Source organism: Colias croceus, chromosome 1 (assembly GCF_905220415.1).
Source record: "Colias croceus chromosome 1, ilColCroc2.1".
In the NCBI taxonomy this organism is placed as follows: Eukaryota; Metazoa; Arthropoda; class Insecta; order Lepidoptera; family Pieridae; genus Colias; species Colias croceus.
Genome location: NC_059537.1, coordinates 1,505,001 through 1,526,091, shown reverse-complemented (window position 1 = coordinate 1,526,091; position 21,091 = coordinate 1,505,001). Strand labels below are relative to the sequence as shown.

Here is a 21,091-nt window from a genome sequence, read left to right as displayed (position 1 = left end):
TTTACCGAGGCCTAAATTAACTTTGTACAAAAAAAATGTTCCTTATATAGGTATTCAGATATTTAATAAAATCCCAAAAGACTTGCAAGGGGTTCCTCTTCCAGGATTTAAAAATAAATTTAATAAATACTTATTAGAGAATTGTTTTTACAACCTAAATGAATTTCTGTATGATATGAAAAATGTCTAAATAATATAAAATAATGATATTGATATTAATTGATTGACTGTATGACTAATGATTTATGTATAACCTAATTTTAAATGACAATACTCCTGACTCGTATTTTTACTATAAATATCTAATCATTTTCATTCATTATGTCAATTAATAATAATTATTGTATGCTATGTAGTTATAGTAAAAACATGAATGTTCCTTAATTCTGATCTTAATATCTTTGTATGTACCATGTTTTTATGCAATAAATGATTTATTTATTTATTTATTTAGAACAAAAGCTTTAGTTATTTCAGTGACTGCACTGAAATAACTAAAACTTTTGGTTTTAGCAGATTTTAGAGGTTTTAGCAAGTGTATAGTACCTATATAAATCTCAATTTCAATTTAATAAACGTGAATACTGCTAAAGAAATTGTTTTTTATTCTCACCCCTGGTTGCCCTCATTACTTATTTATTATTTACTCAACTTACAAGGCAACTTATGGAGTAGTATGTTTACAAAAATATTACTAACGCCACAAAAAGAGTGTTGTCACGAAAACGACGCTTTTCTTGGTGTTAGTAATATTTTTGTAAATATACTTTCGCTCCATATCTGGTGCTAAATGTCGATATGCATACTGCATAGCTATATATATATATTTTCCCCTTTTAAAGCATTAGTTATCCTACAAAGTTGCAGATGGCAGCACGTTCCATACATGCACTTATTACCACAGAGTAGCCACTCTATCTCAGTTATACATCCTTCCTCTATGAGTACAAACTATGGCCGATGACGCAACTCAATCAATGATTCACTTTTTTTTTTTTTTTTTTTGTTTTAGTCGTAGACTGAGAAACTAATAGACAAAGGTACTCTGTAACCGCGACTGAGACAAAGATAGTTTGTCAATGTATAAGTTGAATGTTGCCACAGTATCCGAGCTCCCGGATGTTTTGGAAAGGGTAAATATTTTTAGGAGCAATTAAATAAAACCAGTTATGAGATTTTTCTTTTGTCTTTATAATCAATTTAGTAGATACAAAAAATATAAGCAGATTGATTATTGATGACGAAACACATTTCTTACTTTTTCATTGGCTTGTTCATATTTTACAATATATTGTGAGAATCCAATCTTTTCTACCACTTCGATCCATTAATTACGTAGGTCTGGATCATCTGGAAACAAATCGAAAACATATTTTAATAATAATTAAGGTAGTTCAGGTTCTCTAAAATTATAAGTGTAATTTTATGTCAATCACAATTATTACTATGAGAAATAATAAATTAAAATATGTTTTCGATGCCGAAGTCTTCCCGAAACACTGGGTTATTATGGGATTTCATATGCATTTACTTTCGAGTTTCGCCATATTGTCAAATCAATATTTTTTATTGATGATCGGGGTATTATTTTTCCCGACACTGGCAACACTTACTTGTTGATGTTTATAGGTTATTGAATGTAAAAATCGATATTACGCTAATATTTTCCTTGTTTTAACGCGAATTGTTGTTACTTTAGGCTAAAGTATAAATAATCATCACTGAGAAACTATAAATAAGGACAATAAAGTCGTACTTACGCGTGAAAAGACACACCGGCAATTTTCTTCTCACTATCGCTTATACATGCAATAACACGACAACGCACCATTCTATTTACTTCGATGTCTATATTAAGATAATTTCACCGTCTTTTCAATGTACTCGTATCGATTTTTTACTAAATAATATCCAAAATTCGAACACCAAGCACGATGAAGGCACGAACTGTCAAAGTTTGTTTCGCAACTCAAGTTGCGGATCTTGAAAAACAGGTTACACACTAAGGGACAAAAAATTGGGTATTTGTGTCTTTGTCTTATGCATTTGTTATGGTATTTTCGCTCTCTTTCTTGTGTAAGTGAGAAAGGTATCGTCATTGGGTCTATTAGTTACTCTGTCTACGGTTTTAGTCTGTATTTCCTGTCTCGGAGTCGTGTCGATTTGAATTATAAATGTTTAAGGCATAGAGAAATATTTTTTATACTGGAAACATTCACTTGTACGTCTCTACTGATGACCTTCAATATCACGGGCCGCGTTACGCACAGCGTTTGTCAGCGCAGGACGCTCTCAGTACAATTTGAGTTACGCTACAACCGCTGTGCGTAGGACGCTACACGGGTTAAGAGGCTGATTCAAGAATGTTCTGCCATATTTTTCATTCTGTCAAACACAACGACAGTGCAGAGATAATTATTCCAAGCCCTGACACCGATATTTTTGTATTAGGCCTTTATTTCTGGCATAAACTTGAAAATATACTCGCCATCTTTGAATGCTCCCCCCCACTCCCCCATGCAACTATTTCACTGTACGAACTATTGAATCGTAAACAATGGACTATTGTTAATTATTTAAAATAATAATTTAAAAAATATATTCATGAGTTTTCAATCTATAGTGGTTTAAAGTTAACTCAAAAATGGACCATTTTCGTAAATTTTCTAAAAAATCTTAGAGAAAGTGTAAGAAATGTTATAGTATGCTATATATTCGTGATCTACTCAATAACCTCTTTCATTTGATACCCCACGCGGCATGTTTTGGAAATGTTTATTTTTTTCTTTGTCTGCCATATTTAATAACCGGGGTGCGGGGAAGGGGACCACAAAACTGGTTGGCAACATCTGTCTATAGGATGTCTGGGATCTATACAATATATATCAGAAGTCAGATTTAGGTCCGCTATTTATGCAAACGAACATCTCCTTGGAGCCTGCTCTATGAGCCAAAAAACTGTTATCGTTTGATAAAGCATTTACATTCTCTTGTTTATCGAATTTTTGATGGGTCCGAATTAGGATTATAATGATAACTGCGTTAAAAACAACCGACTTTAAACTTGCACTTGCAACATTTACAAATGCAGACAAAAATGCTCATAAAATAAAAACTTACTGGGCCTATCCGAATAAAATTTTTATGGGACCAATTCGACACCATCCCGCATCGAACAAAAAAAGAATCACGTAAATCGGTTCAGAAACCTCGGAGTAATCGGTGTACATACATAAAAAAAAAAAAAAAAAAAATTGGTTGTCTGTAAAGTCGGTTTACTGACGATAATTGAACGTGACAACGTCCGATTGTGCTTCTTTGTCGCTCGTTCCGCGCTCTCGTTTCCTCCTTTCGTCTCCTCCTTTTTTTTGAAGTCGGTTAAAAAAAAAGGAGTAGTTTTCCTATTACGGTGGTAGTTATTTCCAGGTAACTCTGTATTAGGTTATATCATCTCCTATTACGGCCCTATTCATAGAACATATTAAAATTACCAGCCCCCCTAGCCAAGTGGCATACGATTTATAGCGTTTCTCTTTCTACAAACGTTGACGCCTTATCGAATACGATAAACGACAGGTAGCCAAGTGGATTAGAACTTGGCGAACGCTTATTCTATTGGATCGTACGCTAATGTCAAATTCAATTCAATTTTTCGAAGGGTGGCAATTTTGTTTGAGTACAATTCTGCCAATGTCACGTTGGGAAGATAATACACGCTTGAGAAATTAACAATAATAGACCGATGTCAATCAAAACGCAGATATACCTAAAACAAAAAGAGACAAACACAATATATAGATACACAACATAAAAATTATTAGTACTGTTAATTCAGACAGATAATAAACGATATGAGAGTTAATTAAAAACAAACGAAATAGGACTACTCAATATTGTAAATAAATAAATATTATATATTTATAGTAAATTAATCTAGGTGTAAATTATAATTTTAGTTTATTAGTTGTGATAAAGTTGGTAAGAATTTCAATTATAGGTGTGTTTAACATAGCTAAAAGAGTGTTCATGTTAGTGGGTCTAGGGATATCTGGAGGAAGGAAATCATATAGGGAAGGGGAGAGATTAGGACAGTTGAGGAAGATATGGTCTAATGTGCCCTCGTCTATGCCACATTCACATAGTGAGCTATCCCTTACCCGAATCTTAGCCAAATGGACAGGGGTACATGAATGACCAAGCCTTATTCGACAGATCACAGAAGTAACTGGCTTGCTTACCTTTTTGAATTTTGAGAACCAAGGTTTGGATGGAATATCACCCTGGATTGAGGCATAAAACTTACCTTTCATTAATTGGGATGTTTTCCAGGAGGCTTTCCATGATTCAGTGAGGCGCAGTTGAGCAAGTGATATGAGATCTTGGGAATATACTAGATTGTGGGACTCAGATGCTATCCTAGAGGCAGACTTGGCGCACCAGTCTGCTGACTCATTGCCAAGGATACCACAATGACTGGGGATCCAGGTCAATGTCACCCGAATATTTCTCTCATGACATTCAAATAAGAGTTCTTTTATTTTGAGGATAATAGGATGTTTAATTTTGGCTCGGAATAGATTAGAACATAAAGAATTTAAGCAGCTTTGGGAGTCGGAGCATATGATAGATTGATCCATGTCATGAGAGAGAATATACGAGACAGCTTCCAGGATAGCCAATGCCTCTCCCGTGTAAGAGGATGTCAGCGGTGGGCATTTGCGACATAGCATTATGGAGTATTTTGGGATCCAGACGGCGATTCCTACATTGTCAGTATTCGATAACTTTGAGGCGTCCGTAAAAACAGTTGTCCAACCATGGAATTCCTCAGCTATGATTCGGTTGAAGTTCTCATTAGCACCAGGTCCTTTCTTAATACTGAAGGAATGAATATTAGGTCGAAAAACAATTGCCTGAAACGGGATAGTAAATAGGGGATTGCAGGTAATTTGATAAGAGGGAGAAGGGAGGTTTAAGAAATAGCAGAGAGAGTTTAATAGAGGATAGGAGCTGTTGTTTCCAACCAGACTATATAGAGTATGAAGTTTGGAGATAAGAGGATGGTCAGAGATTTGCAGGACTTTGCATAGGAATCTATCACAAAGATATTGTTTTCTTAATTTGAGCGGGGGGTCTCCACATTCTACTTGTAGCGCATTAATCGCGGTGGACTTCATCGCACCTATGATAATGCGCAAACACTTAGCTTGGACCTTATCCCAACTCGTATTGCAAGATTTATTGCATGGTTCTAACAGGAAAGAACCATAGTCAAAATGACTCCGGACTATGGCGTTATACAAAATTTTTTGACAGAAAGGATGAGAACCCCAACTTACCCCTGATAGAGCACGTATTACATTAATGCCTTTTTCACACTTATCCATAATATACTTCGAGTGAGATTTGCCTGATAATTTAGAATCTAAATGTATGCCTAAAAATTTTATGGAACTACTAGTGGGAAACGTTTCTGATTTATATGTTAGGAGCAGAGGAGGAATGTTCCTCTTACGAGTAAATATGACCGAAGAGCTTTTGGTGACTGAAAGTGAGAGGCCATGTTCATCCAACCATTGGTGGAGATAGAACAAAGCAGTGTTTAATCTCACTTCAGCCTCATTGATGTTTGGGCAACTAACGTATAAAGCAATATCATCCGCGTATTGCAAGATTTCGCAAAAATTTTCAACAGAGCATTCCAAATCGTGGGTATACAAGCTAAACAGGAGAGGACTTAGGACAGATCCCTGTGGCAGACCTTTCCATACATACCTGGGAGCAGATAGAGAGTCCCCTTGACGTACGCAAATCGACCTAGACATAAAGAGGTTGCAAATGTAACGTGTTATCCTCGCTGGAATGCTCAGATTTAGCATTTTCTGCCTGAGCACAGGAAGTAAGACGTTGTCGTATGCTGAGTGAATGTCGAGAAAGGCTCCCACAAGGAACTGTCTTTTTTGGAAAGCTATCCGGATATCTGTTGTTAAAATAGCAACACTATCTAGTGTGCTCACGCCTTTTCTGAAGCCAAATTGGGTTTTGGGGAGTAAATTTTGATTTTCGACGAACCATTCTAATCGGTTTTTAATTAAAATCTCCATAACCTTCAATAAGCAGGATGACAGTGCAATAGGCCTGTAGGAGTTGAAGTCTGAAGGATCCTTTGCAGGTTTGAGGATGGGTATAATTATTTGAACTCTCCAGGGTTCAGGGACTAAACCGTAGGCAAAAAAGGAGTTAATTAGGTTTAGGTATAAAGATAGGATTTCTGGGGGTGAATTCTTAAGGAAGGAGTAGGGAATACCATCAATACCTGGAGTTGAATCAACAAGCCCAGATAAAGCACAGTATAGCTCATCCATGGAGAACGGAGCATCAAAGCAGTTACTGGAAGGGATAAAAGAAGGATTTGTGGGTAAAGAATCGAAACTGGGAGCCATTGGGGGGGCTAGTTTGTTCATGAAAGAATTTAGCCACTGGGATGAATCAGATGATGATATATTGTTGGGGTTCAGTGAATTTCTAAATATTTTAACTTGTTTCCAAATGAGAGATAAGGGAGTTCTTGGTGAGAGAGATTGGCAGAACCTTGACCAACCTGTCTTCTTTTTTGAACTGAGCAGCCTTCTTGCTTCCGCAGATATTTTTTTAAAGTTAATATAATTTTCATTCGACATGTTGGCTGTATATAATTTTTCAGCATCGGCTCTTTTACGGATTATTTCTGAACAATCTGAATCCCACCAAGGTGTTGAGGGTTTGTAATTATGCAATGGTTTTAAGGGGATATGTTGTTCGGCACTAGAGATAAGGGAATCAACTAACCAGGTGTAGGTATTCAGGGCATTGTCCATGTCATTAATAAAAGGAGCGGAACTCATTTTCAAAACCAATGATTGAGAAAATTCGCTCCATTTGGCCTTGGATAATCTAAATCTAAGTAAGGGAGAAGGATTTGAGCTGGAAAGATGTTTATTAATGGACAGAAGAATAGGATAGTGATCACTGCCGCGTGAGTCAGGCAGGACAGACCATGAACTTAGTAAAGATATAGAGGGGGAGCAGAGGGAAAGGTCTACAGCACTATTAGGGTTTTGAGAGGGAAGAACACGATGAGTGGGAGAGCCAGTATTAAGAATACAGAGGTTAAGGTCATCAATTAATTCAAGTAAGGATAAGGAGAAAGCATCTGTTTTGTTTGAGCCCCAGCACGAATGGTGGGCGTTGAAGTCTCCTAAGATAAGTATCGGAGCAGGGAGAGAGGAGAAGATATAATACAAATCTGGGATTAGGGAAGAGTTAGGATTTGAGATATAGAGGGATATAACAGTGAAGTCTAAGACTTTTGCTGCTACAGCATTAATGTCATCATGATGGGATGGGATGGGGATTCTAGAGAAGGGGATATTTCTTTTGACAAAAAGTGCAGATCCAGCGTATCCATCACTTCTGTCGTCGCGTAAACAAGAGTAGGTGGAAATATGAAAACGAGACTCTGGAATAAACCAGGTCTCCGATATAGCAATAATTAAAGGTTCATAATCATTAATTAATCGAATTAGTTCATGCTTTTTCGGCCGCAAGCTCCTCGCATTCCATTGTATTAAATTCAGTGGAGCCATTGTTTACTTGAACCGTTTCAAAAATTTTGCATAGTACAGATCTCACGTTGGACGGTAATTCAGTGTCATTGTACATTCTCAAGATGTCGTAAACAAAGGAGAGGCAAGATACAACCACATTAGAGTCGTTGTTAGATGAAGGAGAAGAGGAGGGAGAGGGGAGAAGAGAGTTAAAAGAAGAGGAAGAGGGGATAGCCCCAGATAAAGCACACCCATTGCCTAACACAGACTGAGGAGCCTGAGTTATCTCAGAGTGAGCGGCTTTGTCATATGTTTTACCCAGAAGAGGACGGGGGCGGGGAGCACGGAAGACAGTTTTTTTATAGGAAATGGTATTTGGTGCCATTCTTGGGAAGGATGTTTCAGGGGCTTGGTCTCTGAAGGATGGAACGGACCGGGAAGCATCAGCGTAGGACTTTTTGGAGGGTGAGAATCGGAGCGAAGCTTCCTGATAAGATATGCTCTCTTCAGACATAACAGATTTTATGTTCTTCTGTCGAATTTGTTCAGGGCATGAATTGTAAGATGCAAAGTGTGAGCCTGAACAATTAACGCAATGAGCATCTGATTCTCTCACCTCACATTCATCACCGGGGTGGTCTTTTGAACATTTAAAACACCGTGGGTTTGATCTACACTGGTTTTTAATGTGGCCAAACCTACAGCATTTCAGGCACTGGATTGTTGGCAGTCTATAAAGTTCTACTGATAGCGATGATTTGTACAGGAATACCTTGTCAGGAAGCTTCTGCCCTTGGAATGTTAGGACTAGGGAGTTTGTGGGGATCCATTCAGTGCTCTCTGTCGTACGATTTTTCCTATTTAACCTACGTGCTTTTAAGATATACCCAAAGCCCGCAGGGATTTCCAAGTTGGCAACAAATTCCTGCATAGAGATGTCAGTGGGCACTCCTCTCACAATGCCCATTCGTGAGTAATTGTATAAGGGGATAATTGCGCTCAGGTTGTGCTGTGCCAATATTGGATGACCAATAAATACATTGGCATCTTCACCACTTAGGAATTCGATAGCCACCCTATTGCGGCCGATTTTCTTAATGCCATCTCTGCAAATATTTTTGATGCCATTTCTAACAAGTAGTTGACCGATTTTGATGGCACGGATCGAGGTGCCTGATGCGGGGTCATTTTCCATCTTACTGCAATGTACAATGTATGGTCCCGAGTCAGTTACAGAATACTGTCGAATAGGGCCTTCTAGAAGGGGATGCTTATAAACAGTATCTATGGCAATAGAGTTAGGACAATCGATTAGCGAAGATTTCTTTGTTTTGCTTTTGATATCATCACTAACATCCTGGTCAAGATGACGTTTTGGCCTTGGACGGGGCACATTATCGCTCATAGTCTCAGGAGGGGGAGGGGGATCAGGTGGATCAGGAGGTAAAACCTCCATGACTTAAATAATATTTACTATTAATTAAAACAAACCTCGCATAAACCGTCACCAACACAAAAATATCAGGTTTGATAGACTTAATACAGTAAAAATCAAAATTAAACTAAGAAGTATGAAAATATAAACACTCTAAACACAAAACACGTGTATACACTTACACCACCGCAGACCGAAAAACTACGCTAATGTCTATGGCTTCGAATTCTAACGTCAGTCAGCGTACGTCAAACTGTCAACTGTCATTCAGTTTGACATTAGTAATGTTGAAAAATATTCTTGAAATATTCAAATTAAACTGCCGAATTCCGAAAACGGAAAAAGTAAAAAGTCAAAAAATTTTTGAAGTGAACTAAAAAATACAGGTTGTGCTTTAAATTATAAAAATACAAATAGAGGTAAGTTAATTTTGCATTTGCAATGAGGCATAAAAAGATATAATGTCTTCAAGGTTTAAATTTAATTTATTTATGTGTACTTATTTTTCTAGTTTAGAAATGGAGAGACTGCGCGCCAGTCAGGAGCAATTTTCTGCTCTTATAGAATTCATGGAAAGGTACTATTAAAAAAATACAGTTTTGATTCCAAACTTGCTTCAATATTTTTATAATAAACAATGAAATCATTAATACCAAGTGCTTCATTGGTGTGTGTTACCCATAGGTATGGTGACCTCTCGCGACCACAGCGGGGACCTCAGGGTCGACTAAAAATGTGGGCAAGGCTCACATTATTACTTAATTCAGTTGGTGGTGGGGTTCACAAATCACAAGAGAAGTGGAAGAAAGTAAGTTTGAACTTGCATCTTGTTAACCTAGCTGTATATTTCAAACTCTCAATTGTTTTGCTATTAACTTGCATCTTGTTAACCTAAGTGTACATTGCAAACTCTCAATTGTTTTGCTATTCACTTGCATCTTGTTAACCTAAGTGTATATTGCAAACTCTCAATTGTTTTGCTATTTACTTGCATCTTGTTAACCTAAGTGTATATTGCAAACTCTCAATTGTTTTGCTATTAACTTGCATGTTGTTAACCTAAGTGTATATTGCAAACTCTCAATTGTTTTGCTATTTACTTGCATCTTGTTAACATAGCTGTATATTTTAATATATTCATTTATTTTGCTATTGCCCTTTTCATGCACCGCTTTAACTCACAACATGTAAACCTAAAGGTCTGGGCAGATTGGAAGACTAAAACAAAAAAAAAAGAAAATGTTGATTTCCAACCACACAAATGGTACTGGTGGTGGTCCAAGCAGCAGGCTGTCTCTAACAGTTTTGGAAGACCGAGTCTGTGCCATACTGGGAGAGACTGCTGTTCTTGGTCAAGCTGGCATACAAGAGCATGGCTTTAATGTTAGTACTATTATATTATAGCAACTTTACGTATCACACCAATTCCTCTGTAACTTGCATGGCCAATAATAGATATTTATTTTGAAAGAGATTACATATAAGCCTCTTTCAACTTGTGTAAAATGAATTGTATTAAATAAATAAAACAAATAAATAGCTTGAAAATCTATACTAATATAATAAAGCTGAAGAGTTTGTTTGTTTGATTGAACACGCTAATCTCGGGAAATACTGGTCCGATTTGAAAATTTCTTTCGATTTTAGATAGCCCACTTATCGAGGAAGGTTATAGGCTATATATATCATCTCGCTAAGACCAACAGGAGCAGAGCACTGCAGGTAAAACTACGGAGCACAGCTAGTGTTTGAAAATGTAATTCCATCACAATATAATTAATAGATATTTAATGTTGATGAGAACATTAAATATCTTTTAATTATATTTTATTCTTTATAAATCTATATCAATTATACAAAATACTTAGCTAACAATTCCTAATCGTAACATTTGTAAGTGTTAAGAGTATATGATAAAAGTTATAAATAACTAATATATTGATAAAAATAAATATTTTTCAGGCGCCACCAGTACCAAGGGAAGAACCCATTCCTGAAGATGTGGAAATTGAAATTCCTGTAGGCTTAGAGAATTTTAATTATAATAGTAAGTTTTATTAAACTCTATTTACTTATTAAATTAGCCTTCTTCTAGGAGCTGTTTTCAATCGTCATAATATAGTTTAATCGATAATAATTGAACATAATTCATTAAATGACTTGAATAAATTAGTCTTTGCTTGTATCCTAGAGAATATTATTCAACAGATGGAATGGATGAACATTTCTAATTTATAATATAAGTGGAAGTCAGAATTATATTTGCCTCCTTAACATTATTTTCATTACTCAACAGCAAGTGTTCCAACATTGCCAGCATCACCGCTACTGCTAGACCCACAGCCCTCACCACCACCACCACCAGTACGTCCGCCGCCCCCTCTACCGCGTTCTCCTCCGCGTCCCACTGGTCGACGGTCATCGGCGTCACCGCGATCTGCGACTGCCTCGCCGCGACATGGGATGCAGAGAGCTCGCAGGAATCGCGGCTTAACGCCATTTGACCGGGCCGCTACAGAATTTGTGGCGGTTGAACAACGACGCCTTGCACTGGAGGAGACGCGAGAGAAGCTTTCCCATGAGCGAGAAAGGGAAAGGGAAAAGCTTCTCCATGAACGTGAGAGGGAGCGTGAGGAACTTTTCCACCAAAGAGAAATGGAGCGACTGCGGCTGGAGTCGCTAAAGGTTGAGGCAAATCGCGAGCAAACTAGGGTGATGCAGCAAATAGCTGTTATCGGGCAAAGGTTGCTCGAGATATTGCCTCAAGGGCCCGCATCTTAATTTTTTTTTTCATAGAGTTTTAAGTGTATTATTTAGTGCCTTTCTTTTTATTTTTTTTAAGTGCTTGTTTTAGATTTTAATATTTTAATTTAATAGTTTAAGTACAGTATTTTCTGTCCTCAGTCTTTAGTTGTTTTACTTTTTACACGCTTTTTATTAGCTTCACCTGTATGTTTGAATGTTTGTTTGTAACCGACTTCTTTGGGCGCGATTTTGACCCACTTTAAACGGCCAGATTTCGTTCAAACTTTGTAGATTTATTGAGGACCGATGACAATACACTAATTTGATAAAATTATTCCATTTTTCAATTTGCAAAAAGCGTGTTTTTTAGTTTTTTTTAAACTATTATTATATATATCTTTAAATTTAATAGGATTTATATGTACTTAATTTATTTTAAGTGTTTGTTTTAGATTTTAATATTTTAATTTAATAGTTTAAGTACAGTATTTTCTGTCCTCTGTCTTTAGTTGTTTTACTTTTTAATCTTTAAATTTTATAGGATTTATATGTACTTAATTTGTTTTAAGTGTTTGTTTTAGTTTTAAGAATATTAAATAAAACATATATATACATAATAATAGTATATTTTATTACTTAATTAGTTAAGTAGTTTATACCACCATTAATTCAGTACACACTTTTTTAAATACTAACAAAAAATACAATAATAAAAATTACAAACTTAAAAATATAAAAAACAGGTTGAGGCTGCAACAATGATCAATTTTTTCACCTATGACCTGCACTAAAATATGAGCAGTTATCAGAAACTTTAAAAGGATTAATATATACTGTAACTAATGCAGTTTCATTATTTAAATCTGTGTAGGTAAACAAAATAATGTTTTAGGAGCGAAAAAATATTATACAAAACTACTTGGTCAGGCATACTAAATTAGGCTTAAAAGTAATACACATTAAAACTACACACAACACACTTTAAAAAATACAAAAATAACCTACTAAACTAATCTATTAACTAAATTATTTAGCATTATTCTGCCACTCATCAGCTCATCTTGGTTGCTGGAAATGGGTCCAACCCCCACACTCGGTTCATCACCATCCTCTTGTTGCTCAGCCATATTATTAGGGGGAGGTAATTTAGCATCCAGTGCAATATTGTGCAGAACACAACATGCAATAGTTACCTCACTGGCAACACGAGGATGGTAATGGAGTGTACGATGCTTCAGCAAGCATCTCCAACGAGCCTTCAATACACCAAAACATCGTTCAATACAATTGCGTGCCTGTAAATGGCGTGTAGTGTACACCTCTGCTCGAGAACCTGGTTCGGCATTTAAAATTGGTGTCATCAGCCACGCTCTCTGTGGGTATCCAGAATCACCTTAAACAAATAATGTAGTTAAAGAGCTTTATAAATTATAACTCCAATATTTTTATGATAAATATGTAGAAGTAGGTAGGAATTAAATGATTTACCTAATAGCCACGTCAATTCACCATTTTCGTGAAGTCCACGCATGTATGGTTCCACTTCACTGGATGACCATATGAAGGAATCATGCGTGGCTCCACCATATTTTGCATTGACATTGATAATCTTTAAATTATCATCACATATCTGAAAAAAAAAATTTAAGTTATAAAAAATATTCTATTTGCAGTTGCTTTGTTATTTTGTTTTAATGAAACATGATTAAAAACAATGCTTACTAACTAATAATACATATGCAAAGAAAAATAGCTTACCATTTGCACATTTAAGGAATGGTATCCTTTTCTGTTAAAATAATTCTGTTCATCAATGTGGGGTTTTACAATTGATATGTGAGTGCAATCTATGCATCCAATTACCCCTGGCAATTGAAATTTCCTTTGAAATCTGTAATTAGGTACATTCACATTTTATAATCAAAGACAATTACCTACATATATTAAACATATAATACAATTGTTAAAAAGACTTTCAAATGAATTTGTCATAATATTTTGTAAACCTTTAAAACATTTAGAATTGAACAGAAACAAACATTTTGTGGTATAATAGAATTGTTTGTGACTACAATAGCAGCAACCTTCTTCAATGCAAAGGATTATGTTATTTATTAAAATTGTACAAAACATTGAAAGTTTTTTTTTTTATGTCAGAGCAAGCAACTTAAGCATAAGAAATAAACACTTGCAACATAAGAAGTGTTGCAGGTGCTTTGCCGGCCTTTTATGGACAAACTAGCGGTCCGCCCCGGCTTCGCCCGTGGTACGTATTCACGTTTTCTCAACATAAGAACCATCCTCGTACTTCAAGGAATATAATAAAAAAAGAATTATCGAAATCGGTTCAGCCGTTCTCGAGTTATGGAATTACAACGAAAAGTGGCATTGATTTTTATTATGGACAAATAAGCTCTTTTCTTGAAGGCCCCAATGTCGTAGTTGTACATTGAAAGTTATAAATAAATTAATAAAAACACTTACTCTTGTCGAATTCTTGTTCTTTCTTGGTGTGTTTGAGGGAAAACTATCCATTTTTTCACTATCCGAGGACTGTTGAGTGCCTCCACAACTTGCCTAATGCATCTACTTGTAGTGCGTTGTGGCAAATGTTGTGTGACACCCACAATTCTCTGATAGGATCCCGTTGCGAAGAAACTCAGAGCGCAAAGAACCTACGAATATAAGTAGAATTAGGATACGTAATATAGGTACCTAATAGATGTGCACAACACATGCCTTTCATTGGGCATTTAAAATATCGGACATCACTAATAATATTATAAACAATCGCAGTGAAGAAACTGTGGATTACCTTTACTTCCAAAGGAATTTCTTTAGTCCCCCGTATGTTTGTTTCGTTACGTAGGCTGCAGCAAAGCTCGCTAAAAGTTTTTTTATTTAACCTAAAACGCTCCTGAAACAATTGTTCCGGCATTTCATTGATTGTCTCTAAACTCCGTCTGGACGCATTTCTTTTTTGGCGCCTGAGCCAAAGTTCTTCATCGTGCGCAGCTTTTAAAAGTCTCAAAGCGTGCATTTTATGAAAACTAAAATTTTATAATCACTAAACACAACACGAAACTTCGACAGCTGATTATAAAATCGCCATTTTGTTTCGATTTCTACAAGATGTTATAGCGTACGCTAGTTATCGAACGCCCATTGGCGTAGTCTCCTGTCAAAAGTGCCACTTGGCTAAGCATTTGTATGGCGCCTGTCGTATGACTTAGGTAACGTTTCGTCACGTTTCGTCTAATAGAATAGAAAAACATTGCCACTAGCCACTTGGCTACCAATTTTCGTTTCGTTACGCTGGGTCACGTGACGTATCTCCAGCTTATGTCAATCTCATACATTCGTTTATCTATTCTATCAAACGCAATGACTAAGGAATCCTATGGACAGGGCATATTGTTCTATACAAACAACTGATTATACAAATATCATGCATTTCGATACCGAAATAATAAAACTAATACTGTCTCTTTCTAACTAATGAATATTCTGATATGTGAAAAAATATGACTATACGTCAGTCAGTGCTAATTCTATACCGCTTGACATTTGAAGTTAGCTCAAATACCTACTGTGGCCGGTCGCCATTTTATGTTCTCGTTAATACGATGTACATGCTCTGTCATTGCTCCGTAGTAAACATTGAAAAATATTGAATATTTTTGTGATTGTGACAAACATTTGTGTCTAAAACATATAGAGTGGTCAAGGACAAATAGTGGCATAATGCCAAAGCGCAGTATTGTGAGATGTGGCTCCGGAAAGAATGAAAACCAGAAAAGTTTGTCTTTGCACCGGTATGTATACGTTTTGACTGAAATATTAGTTATTTCTTTGCTGATTTAGTTATTTTCATGTATATTGAATTAAGGAGTATTCACAGACTATGTTCAGTGCAAAATTGTTACCAAATATAGCTTTATTTTGTATATTTTCGTTCTAGTAAAATAATGAATTTGGGTGCTAGTGATGGCTTATAATATCGACATCAGCAAAATGTTCGATGATGACGTGCGTCTCCCAAGGCTGTGTCATTAATCTTAAGAATAGTTGCTTTGGTGAATACACTTCCAAAATAACAAATTAATTTTGCCAAGAGCAGCAGAAGGAAAAATAAAACACTTAAATTTACCTAATATGAATTTTAACTTAAGTAAGATTAATCGCTTTTATAGTACCTACTTTAATTAAAAATGTATTTATAAATAAGTCAGGTCAGGACTAAAATTATAATAACCTAAATATTCATTTTTTGAAGGTTACCAAGAAGTGAAAATAGAAAAGGAGAATGGTTAGAAGCAATTGAAACTGAATATATCAAGCCAAATGTAAAGGATATATCATAGTACATTTCCCAGAAAGTGCTTTCAATAGAACAATGGATGTGATTAGTCTGCACGATGATGCTACACCAGTATGTCTGCCGCTGCATTCACACAGGGTGAGGTTTTTATCTGTAGACACGTGATGTCTTCCAATTTACTTTTGGTCTTTTTATTTAGATTTAGGGCTGTCATTTATAATCTAACGTTTCTCCTATTTTGAAGGAGGCCTGTGAACAAACTGAGATGGTTTTATATGATTTTTTGAGTACAAACTTGGGTGATATTTGGTTGTTGAAATGTTATTGACTGAGGGAAAGTGCAATTTACTTTAAATACATGGGGTGTTTTAAGTTATTTTTCTATTCTTTATAAATTTATATATATAAAGCATTTGAATGCCATAAAACCAAAAATATAAATTCAAATTCCGCTATTGTAAGCCCTAATGTTGATATTAATTTCAAACCATCAGCATTGCCCTTTTAATTAAAATGTATTGCATTTTAGTTTAAATGTAAAGTGAACAATGCTAGTTAATGTAAACTGTGACATTTCATTTCCAGGTACCAGTTGAGCCTCAAATCCCGAACTCAAAAATGAACAGAGTGAATCCGAGTGCATCCCAGGCTGCACAAAATAGTTTAGCTCTATAATTTTCTCTGTTATTATATATTATTGTTTTTTTGTCTATTATTTATAAATAAATAAATTACTGTATATTGTGTTGTTCATCGTAATAAAATACTATTATATACCTGTATTATTATATATGTTGTTTCATTATATTACATTCCTCAAAACTGAAATTACCAAATTGTAAGTCTACCGTAATCCTTATATCGAAGTCAAAATTGAACTGGATTTATCAAATTATACAGCTATCTTGTCCTGCGAGGTTGCTGGTGTTTTACAAGTAACCCTGTATAGGTGTTACCGTCACGAGCAGCCATCGCCATACTTAATTTTATTAATTGGCATTGTCATTTTTTCCATTTGTAATTTTACGTCTATGTTTTGTACAATAAAGTTAAAATAAATAAAAAAGAGTGTGTGTTTATGTACACGCGTTAGAAGTTACTTCTTTGGCGTATGGACAAAATACTAGAATATACAACTTGAACATAGTTATCAATTTTCATACCACCTAGAACTTATTTCATGCTGTTAATTTTAGGTGTCGGTGTGCGCGCGCATCGTAAAAATTCACTCTCACTTATATATATGTCACTTCCATGTGATTCCATATTCATTGATCAAACGTTACGCTAATAGAAAGCCACTTGGCTAGGGGGGCAGAGACGTTAGAGCGTTTTCACATTGTCCGGTCCGATATCGGATATCGGACGCCGATAGCCGATATCCGATATCGGAGGCTAAGTAAAATGTATGATTTACGCACCTGTCTTTCACATTGTCCGGTCCGATATCGGATATCGGAGCCAACACCGATATTCCCGTGAACTATCGGACGATAATGTTCAGTGTTACCAGCTCAATTTTCGAAAAGGTAGTATACCAACAGCAAAAAAAGCACTAGTTTGTGTATTTTCAGTCATTTCTAGGCGCTAAATGTAAAAAAAAAATCCTTTCATTTACTTTAAACCTTTTTATTAAGAAAACATTCATTTAAGTATTTAAAGGCATTAAAAATACGATTTATACGGGAGCTATTTTAATATCGTCCTATAATATACGGCAATTGGCTGAACTGAAGTAAACAAAAATATATTGTGTTCTTAAATTCAACCGTATCTTCGAAATATTAGTATCTTTTATCTTTATTTACTCATTCTGCCTCGCTCCTCCTCCTACTCGGACTACTGTTGTGCTGTAAGCTGTTTATTGTATTGTTGTCATTGAGTCACAGATTTAGTGCTTTGTTTTAGCGCCGATATCAAACCTGTATAATAAATAGCACATCTAAATAATATTAAGTAATTAATAATATCAAATCTTTTTTATATTTTACTTTTCCAGCTGTTTTTGAAGTCGGTTTCTTTATTGTAGTTATTTTTACTGTATGTACAACTACGATCTATCAGTTGATTTTTTTTAAATCAAACCCTTTTTATTGAAAAGAAAATTTACAATACGGCAATTTTGTTTAGTTTTCTCTAAAATTTCAGAATTAGAATGCGGCAACCCTTAGACTAAGGATTGGTCTCCGCGCGCGCGCTACGACTAGATACCGCTCCACCTAAAAACAATAGCTCCGTGAGTGCGGCAACTCAGTTCTGTAGTGTGTGTAAGGCAATTTGTAAGGACGCTAGTGTGTGTGAAGAATTGTACTGCCAGCTACATAAATTTTACCCCATAAATGGGAAATGGGCTATCTTGGAAAGAAGTTTGAAAAATATTTTCATTTCATTTTGGCCTTGCCGGGAATCGAACCCATGAACATGTGACTCAAATCCACTTGCGATGCCACTATACTATCACAAAGGTTTTTTAAAAGTAAAAAAGCAGTAATAAAAAAATAACATATGAGTCAGTTAAAACAAGGTTAAACAGAAATAAATTATTGTTATTATCATTTTTTTTATAATATGCGTTAGTACCTAATAGTATTGAAAAAAAAAAAACATTATGAATAAAATAAGTTCAAATTAAAAGTGTGTTTTTGGGATATGCAGTACGGCAACACTAAATGGCGTCGTATTTTCGTAAACAACATTTTCAAAGTACAGGTGAAATATCGAATAATACGATTATTCCTGATGTTACGTGATCCCAGTGTCTTTCTTATTATTTGTTGTATTTTTTTTAAACAGTTTTATGGCACAAACAGGCATTTTACTTCAGGTTTTGTCCAAAATCTTTAGAAACTATCGGTACACCCTCTCCACACAATGCTCGTGACACGACTGGCTCGGGTACGCCGATTTCGGCGTACTTTTAGTTGCCGCATTTTTCGAGTACGCCGGCGGTATCTAGTCGTAGCGTGCGCGGAGACCAATCCATAATCTAAGGCGGCGACCCTAAATTTTGTCAAGAACGCGCGGCGACTTTTGAGCTTGTTTACTATTTTGGTTGTCATGGCTATATTATTATTAGTCTGTGGTACTATGTACATTGCGGAATCTGTGACTGTGAATTAGTTTAGTTTAATTTATTTCTGTTTAAATATTTGCACCCCCAGATATTAGGTAGAATGTACATATTAGCACTATAAAATTGTAATAACAGCACCTACATTTGTAAATGTAATTTGAATTTGTATTTGCTAGTTTCGTCGCTTTAATACTGAGTTGAATTTTTTTTTTATTTTATTTGTATAAGAACATAACAGTCATACATGATTTAATATAAAAAAGTTCTAAAATTCACTACGACCACACAACATGTTCTAATAATAAAAAAAGAAAAACAGCATATAAAAAAAACAAGCCTCACAATGAAATTGAATATTGAAACTAGATTCTGACTCTGCAGAGGGTACAAATCCATACTCCGCAGTCAGCAGATTAAACCGGTTTGAAAAACATCAGTTTATTTATTACTATTTATTTCATTTAAAATAAAGTTTATTTTTTGTAACACAAATGCATCCACTGTTTATTTTAATTCCCAATATATCTACTTTTCCAGTTTCTGGCAACACTCATGTTATCGGGACGATATTATCGGATAATGTGAAAGGGCAAATTGTGTCCGATATCGGATATCGGCTATCGGCTATCGGCTTCCGATATCCGATATCGGATCGGATAATGTGAAAACGCTCTTACTCTAAAAATCGAAATCTGACATCTAGAATCGAATGCATTGATTACTTGTGAATAAAAATCATCATAAATTAATAAATTCGATTGACAAATATTTCAAATCCGTATCGATTAATTCACTTTAATCGATGTTTTTAAGCAGGTTACCTCTCTTTGAAGATAAAATTGATAGACGTCAAATGTTGCCTATTAAATTGGCTCGACTATAATATTTCACTTGCATAAGTAAGAAATGCATTTACCAAAAATCGTAAATGATCGAAAACATGATTTTATACATCATTTTTATTTTAATACAGATTATAACACTTTTCGCTAAGGATGGTAACACTTATTTCTTGTGTCTATGGTCATTCGATGGATTTCAAAACGAACAATGTTGTTTATGAAAATTCAAAAAGTACGATACAATTGTGCGTTTGGTATAACAAAATATAGAATGTAGTTCAGTAAGAGAGCGCTGTTAGCATAATGTTCAAGCATCAGCGTCCGCGCCCTTCAGCCTGAGGCGCGCGAAGTCTTCGAAGATTATGTCGTCGTCTTGTTCTTGGCCATTTTCGTTTCTGTAAACAAAATTCGATATTAGTTTACGTGTAGTGTAAGTATAGTGAGGTCTTAGATTACAAAATAAAAGACAGATGGAGCGTTGCCGAACTAAACCGAATGATTTATCGTCATTTTCAATAAAGCTATGTGTGCTGTCATTTCGCCGCTGCACTGTACGTATACGGTGCTTCTGTGTGCGTGTAATGTTACCAGATATTGAAAAATTTCCCAAATTTTTCCCCGACTACGGAAAAAAGAGGGTTATGTTTTTCGAGTTTATGTATGTATGTATAATATTTCTTTGACACGCCCTGCAGTATAAACCGTTGGACCGATTTTGAGTTGTGAGGTTTCATTGCAATCATCTGAATTATTATGTTAGTGGCGGTAGTGACGTAGGCTATACATATACATAAATTAGCAGTCAAGTTTTAATTTTTCTTACCTTCTCGGTAACCTAGCAAAGATGCCAGTCTTGAACCGATGATTGATACATACCTATCACTAAACATAATATGTACAACACCTAATGTATTTAGCTCTAAGGTTAGGTTAAGTTTGATTGGATAAACGAATTTGAATTTTATTTTAATATAATTTCGGGTTAGTGATTTTTTTTTATAATATTACATAAAGTACCTGCCTACTAAAGTTATACATATATGGCCGAAATAATTGTTTTCAATTTTTAATTAAATAAATTACATAAAA

At 35.3% G+C, this 21,091-nt stretch overlaps 3 protein-coding genes and 3 long non-coding RNA genes across 8 annotated transcripts in view; 2 read left to right on the top strand and 4 right to left on the bottom strand.

Moving 5' to 3' along the window:
* Nucleotides 1–1,170: 1,170 nt before the first annotated feature.
* On the bottom strand, nucleotides 1,171–2,666 carry LOC123695934. Its single transcript, XR_006752015.1, has 2 exons — nucleotides 1,761–2,666; nucleotides 1,171–1,350 (listed from the first exon to the last, which is right to left on the bottom strand). It is a non-coding gene; the product is annotated as an uncharacterized LOC123695934 (long non-coding RNA).
* A 750-nt stretch (nucleotides 2,667–3,416) lies between these two features.
* Nucleotides 3,417–9,148, bottom strand: LOC123695745. The gene is made up of 2 exons (XM_045641667.1): nucleotides 9,078–9,148; nucleotides 3,417–4,878 (listed from the first exon to the last, which is right to left on the bottom strand). The coding sequence occupies exon 2, from the start codon at nucleotides 4,728–4,730 to the stop codon at nucleotides 3,945–3,947; it is 786 nt and encodes a 261-aa protein (XP_045497623.1). The 5' UTR covers nucleotides 4,731–4,878; nucleotides 9,078–9,148; the 3' UTR covers nucleotides 3,417–3,944.
* Nucleotides 9,149–9,245: 97 nt separating this feature from the next.
* LOC123695587 (swi5-dependent recombination DNA repair protein 1 homolog) lies at nucleotides 9,246–11,884 on the top strand. 3 transcript variants are annotated; one of them, XM_045641495.1, is made up of 5 exons: nucleotides 9,414–9,440; nucleotides 9,533–9,598; nucleotides 9,706–9,829; nucleotides 10,984–11,068; nucleotides 11,318–11,884. In XM_045641495.1, exons 2-5 carry the CDS (start codon nucleotides 9,540–9,542, stop codon nucleotides 11,800–11,802), a joined length of 753 nt encoding a protein of 250 aa, XP_045497451.1. In that variant the 5' UTR covers nucleotides 9,414–9,440; nucleotides 9,533–9,539; the 3' UTR covers nucleotides 11,803–11,884. The 3 variants fall into 3 exon arrangements, with proteins under 3 accessions (XP_045497443.1, XP_045497451.1, XP_045497459.1); XM_045641487.1 differs by having other exon boundaries at nucleotides 9,246–9,598; XM_045641503.1 differs by lacking the exons at nucleotides 9,414–9,440; nucleotides 9,533–9,598 and having other exon boundaries at nucleotides 9,760–10,404.
* Nucleotides 11,885–12,376: 492 nt separating this feature from the next.
* On the bottom strand, nucleotides 12,377–15,220 carry LOC123695367 (putative nuclease HARBI1). Its single transcript, XM_045641197.1, has 5 exons — nucleotides 14,582–15,220; nucleotides 14,251–14,441; nucleotides 13,525–13,657; nucleotides 13,255–13,396; nucleotides 12,377–13,159 (listed from the first exon to the last, which is right to left on the bottom strand). The coding sequence occupies exons 1-5, from the start codon at nucleotides 14,804–14,806 to the stop codon at nucleotides 12,771–12,773; spliced, it is 1,080 nt and encodes a 359-aa protein (XP_045497153.1). The 5' UTR covers nucleotides 14,807–15,220; the 3' UTR covers nucleotides 12,377–12,770.
* Nucleotides 15,221–15,298: 78 nt separating this feature from the next.
* On the top strand, nucleotides 15,299–16,826 carry LOC123695802. The gene is made up of 3 exons (XR_006751977.1): nucleotides 15,299–15,581; nucleotides 16,043–16,225; nucleotides 16,673–16,826. It is a non-coding gene; the product is annotated as an uncharacterized LOC123695802 (long non-coding RNA).
* Nucleotides 16,827–20,101: 3,275 nt separating this feature from the next.
* LOC123695855 overlaps nucleotides 20,102–21,091 on the bottom strand; it is a 1,755-nt gene continuing 765 nt past the window's right edge. Inside the window, exons 1-2 of the long non-coding RNA XR_006751995.1 lie at nucleotides 20,826–21,091; nucleotides 20,102–20,397 (exon numbers count right to left, since the gene is read on the bottom strand). The exon at nucleotides 20,826–21,091 is cut by the window's right edge and continues 765 nt beyond it. This is a non-coding gene — a long non-coding RNA (uncharacterized LOC123695855). The remainder of the gene's footprint in view (nucleotides 20,398–20,825) is intronic.

Bases quoted from the DNA above. Each gene is read 5' to 3' on its own strand.
- LOC123695367 (XM_045641197.1), bottom strand. From the start codon at position 14,806: ATGCACGCTTTGAGACTTTTAAAAGCTGCGCACGATGAAGAACTTTGG. The intron at 14,442-14,581 runs GTAATCCACAGT...TTATATTCGTAG, and splicing joins AAATTCCTTTGGAAGTAAAG to GTTCTTTGCGCTCTGAGTTT. The intron at 13,397-13,524 runs GTAAGCTATTTT...TTTTTTTTTCAG, and splicing joins ATTCCTTAAATGTGCAAATG to ATATGTGATGATAATTTAAA.
- LOC123695587 (XM_045641487.1), top strand. From the start codon at position 9,483: ATGTCTTCAAGGTTTAAATTTAATTTATTTATGTGTACTTATTTTTCT. The intron at 9,830-10,983 runs GTAAGTTTGAAC...AATATTTTTCAG, and splicing joins CACAAGAGAAGTGGAAGAAA to GCGCCACCAGTACCAAGGGA. The intron at 11,069-11,317 runs GTAAGTTTTATT...ATTACTCAACAG, and splicing joins AGAGAATTTTAATTATAATA to CAAGTGTTCCAACATTGCCA.
- LOC123695745 (XM_045641667.1), bottom strand. From the start codon at position 4,730: ATGCTATGTCGCAAATGCCCACCGCTGACATCCTCTTACACGGGAGAG.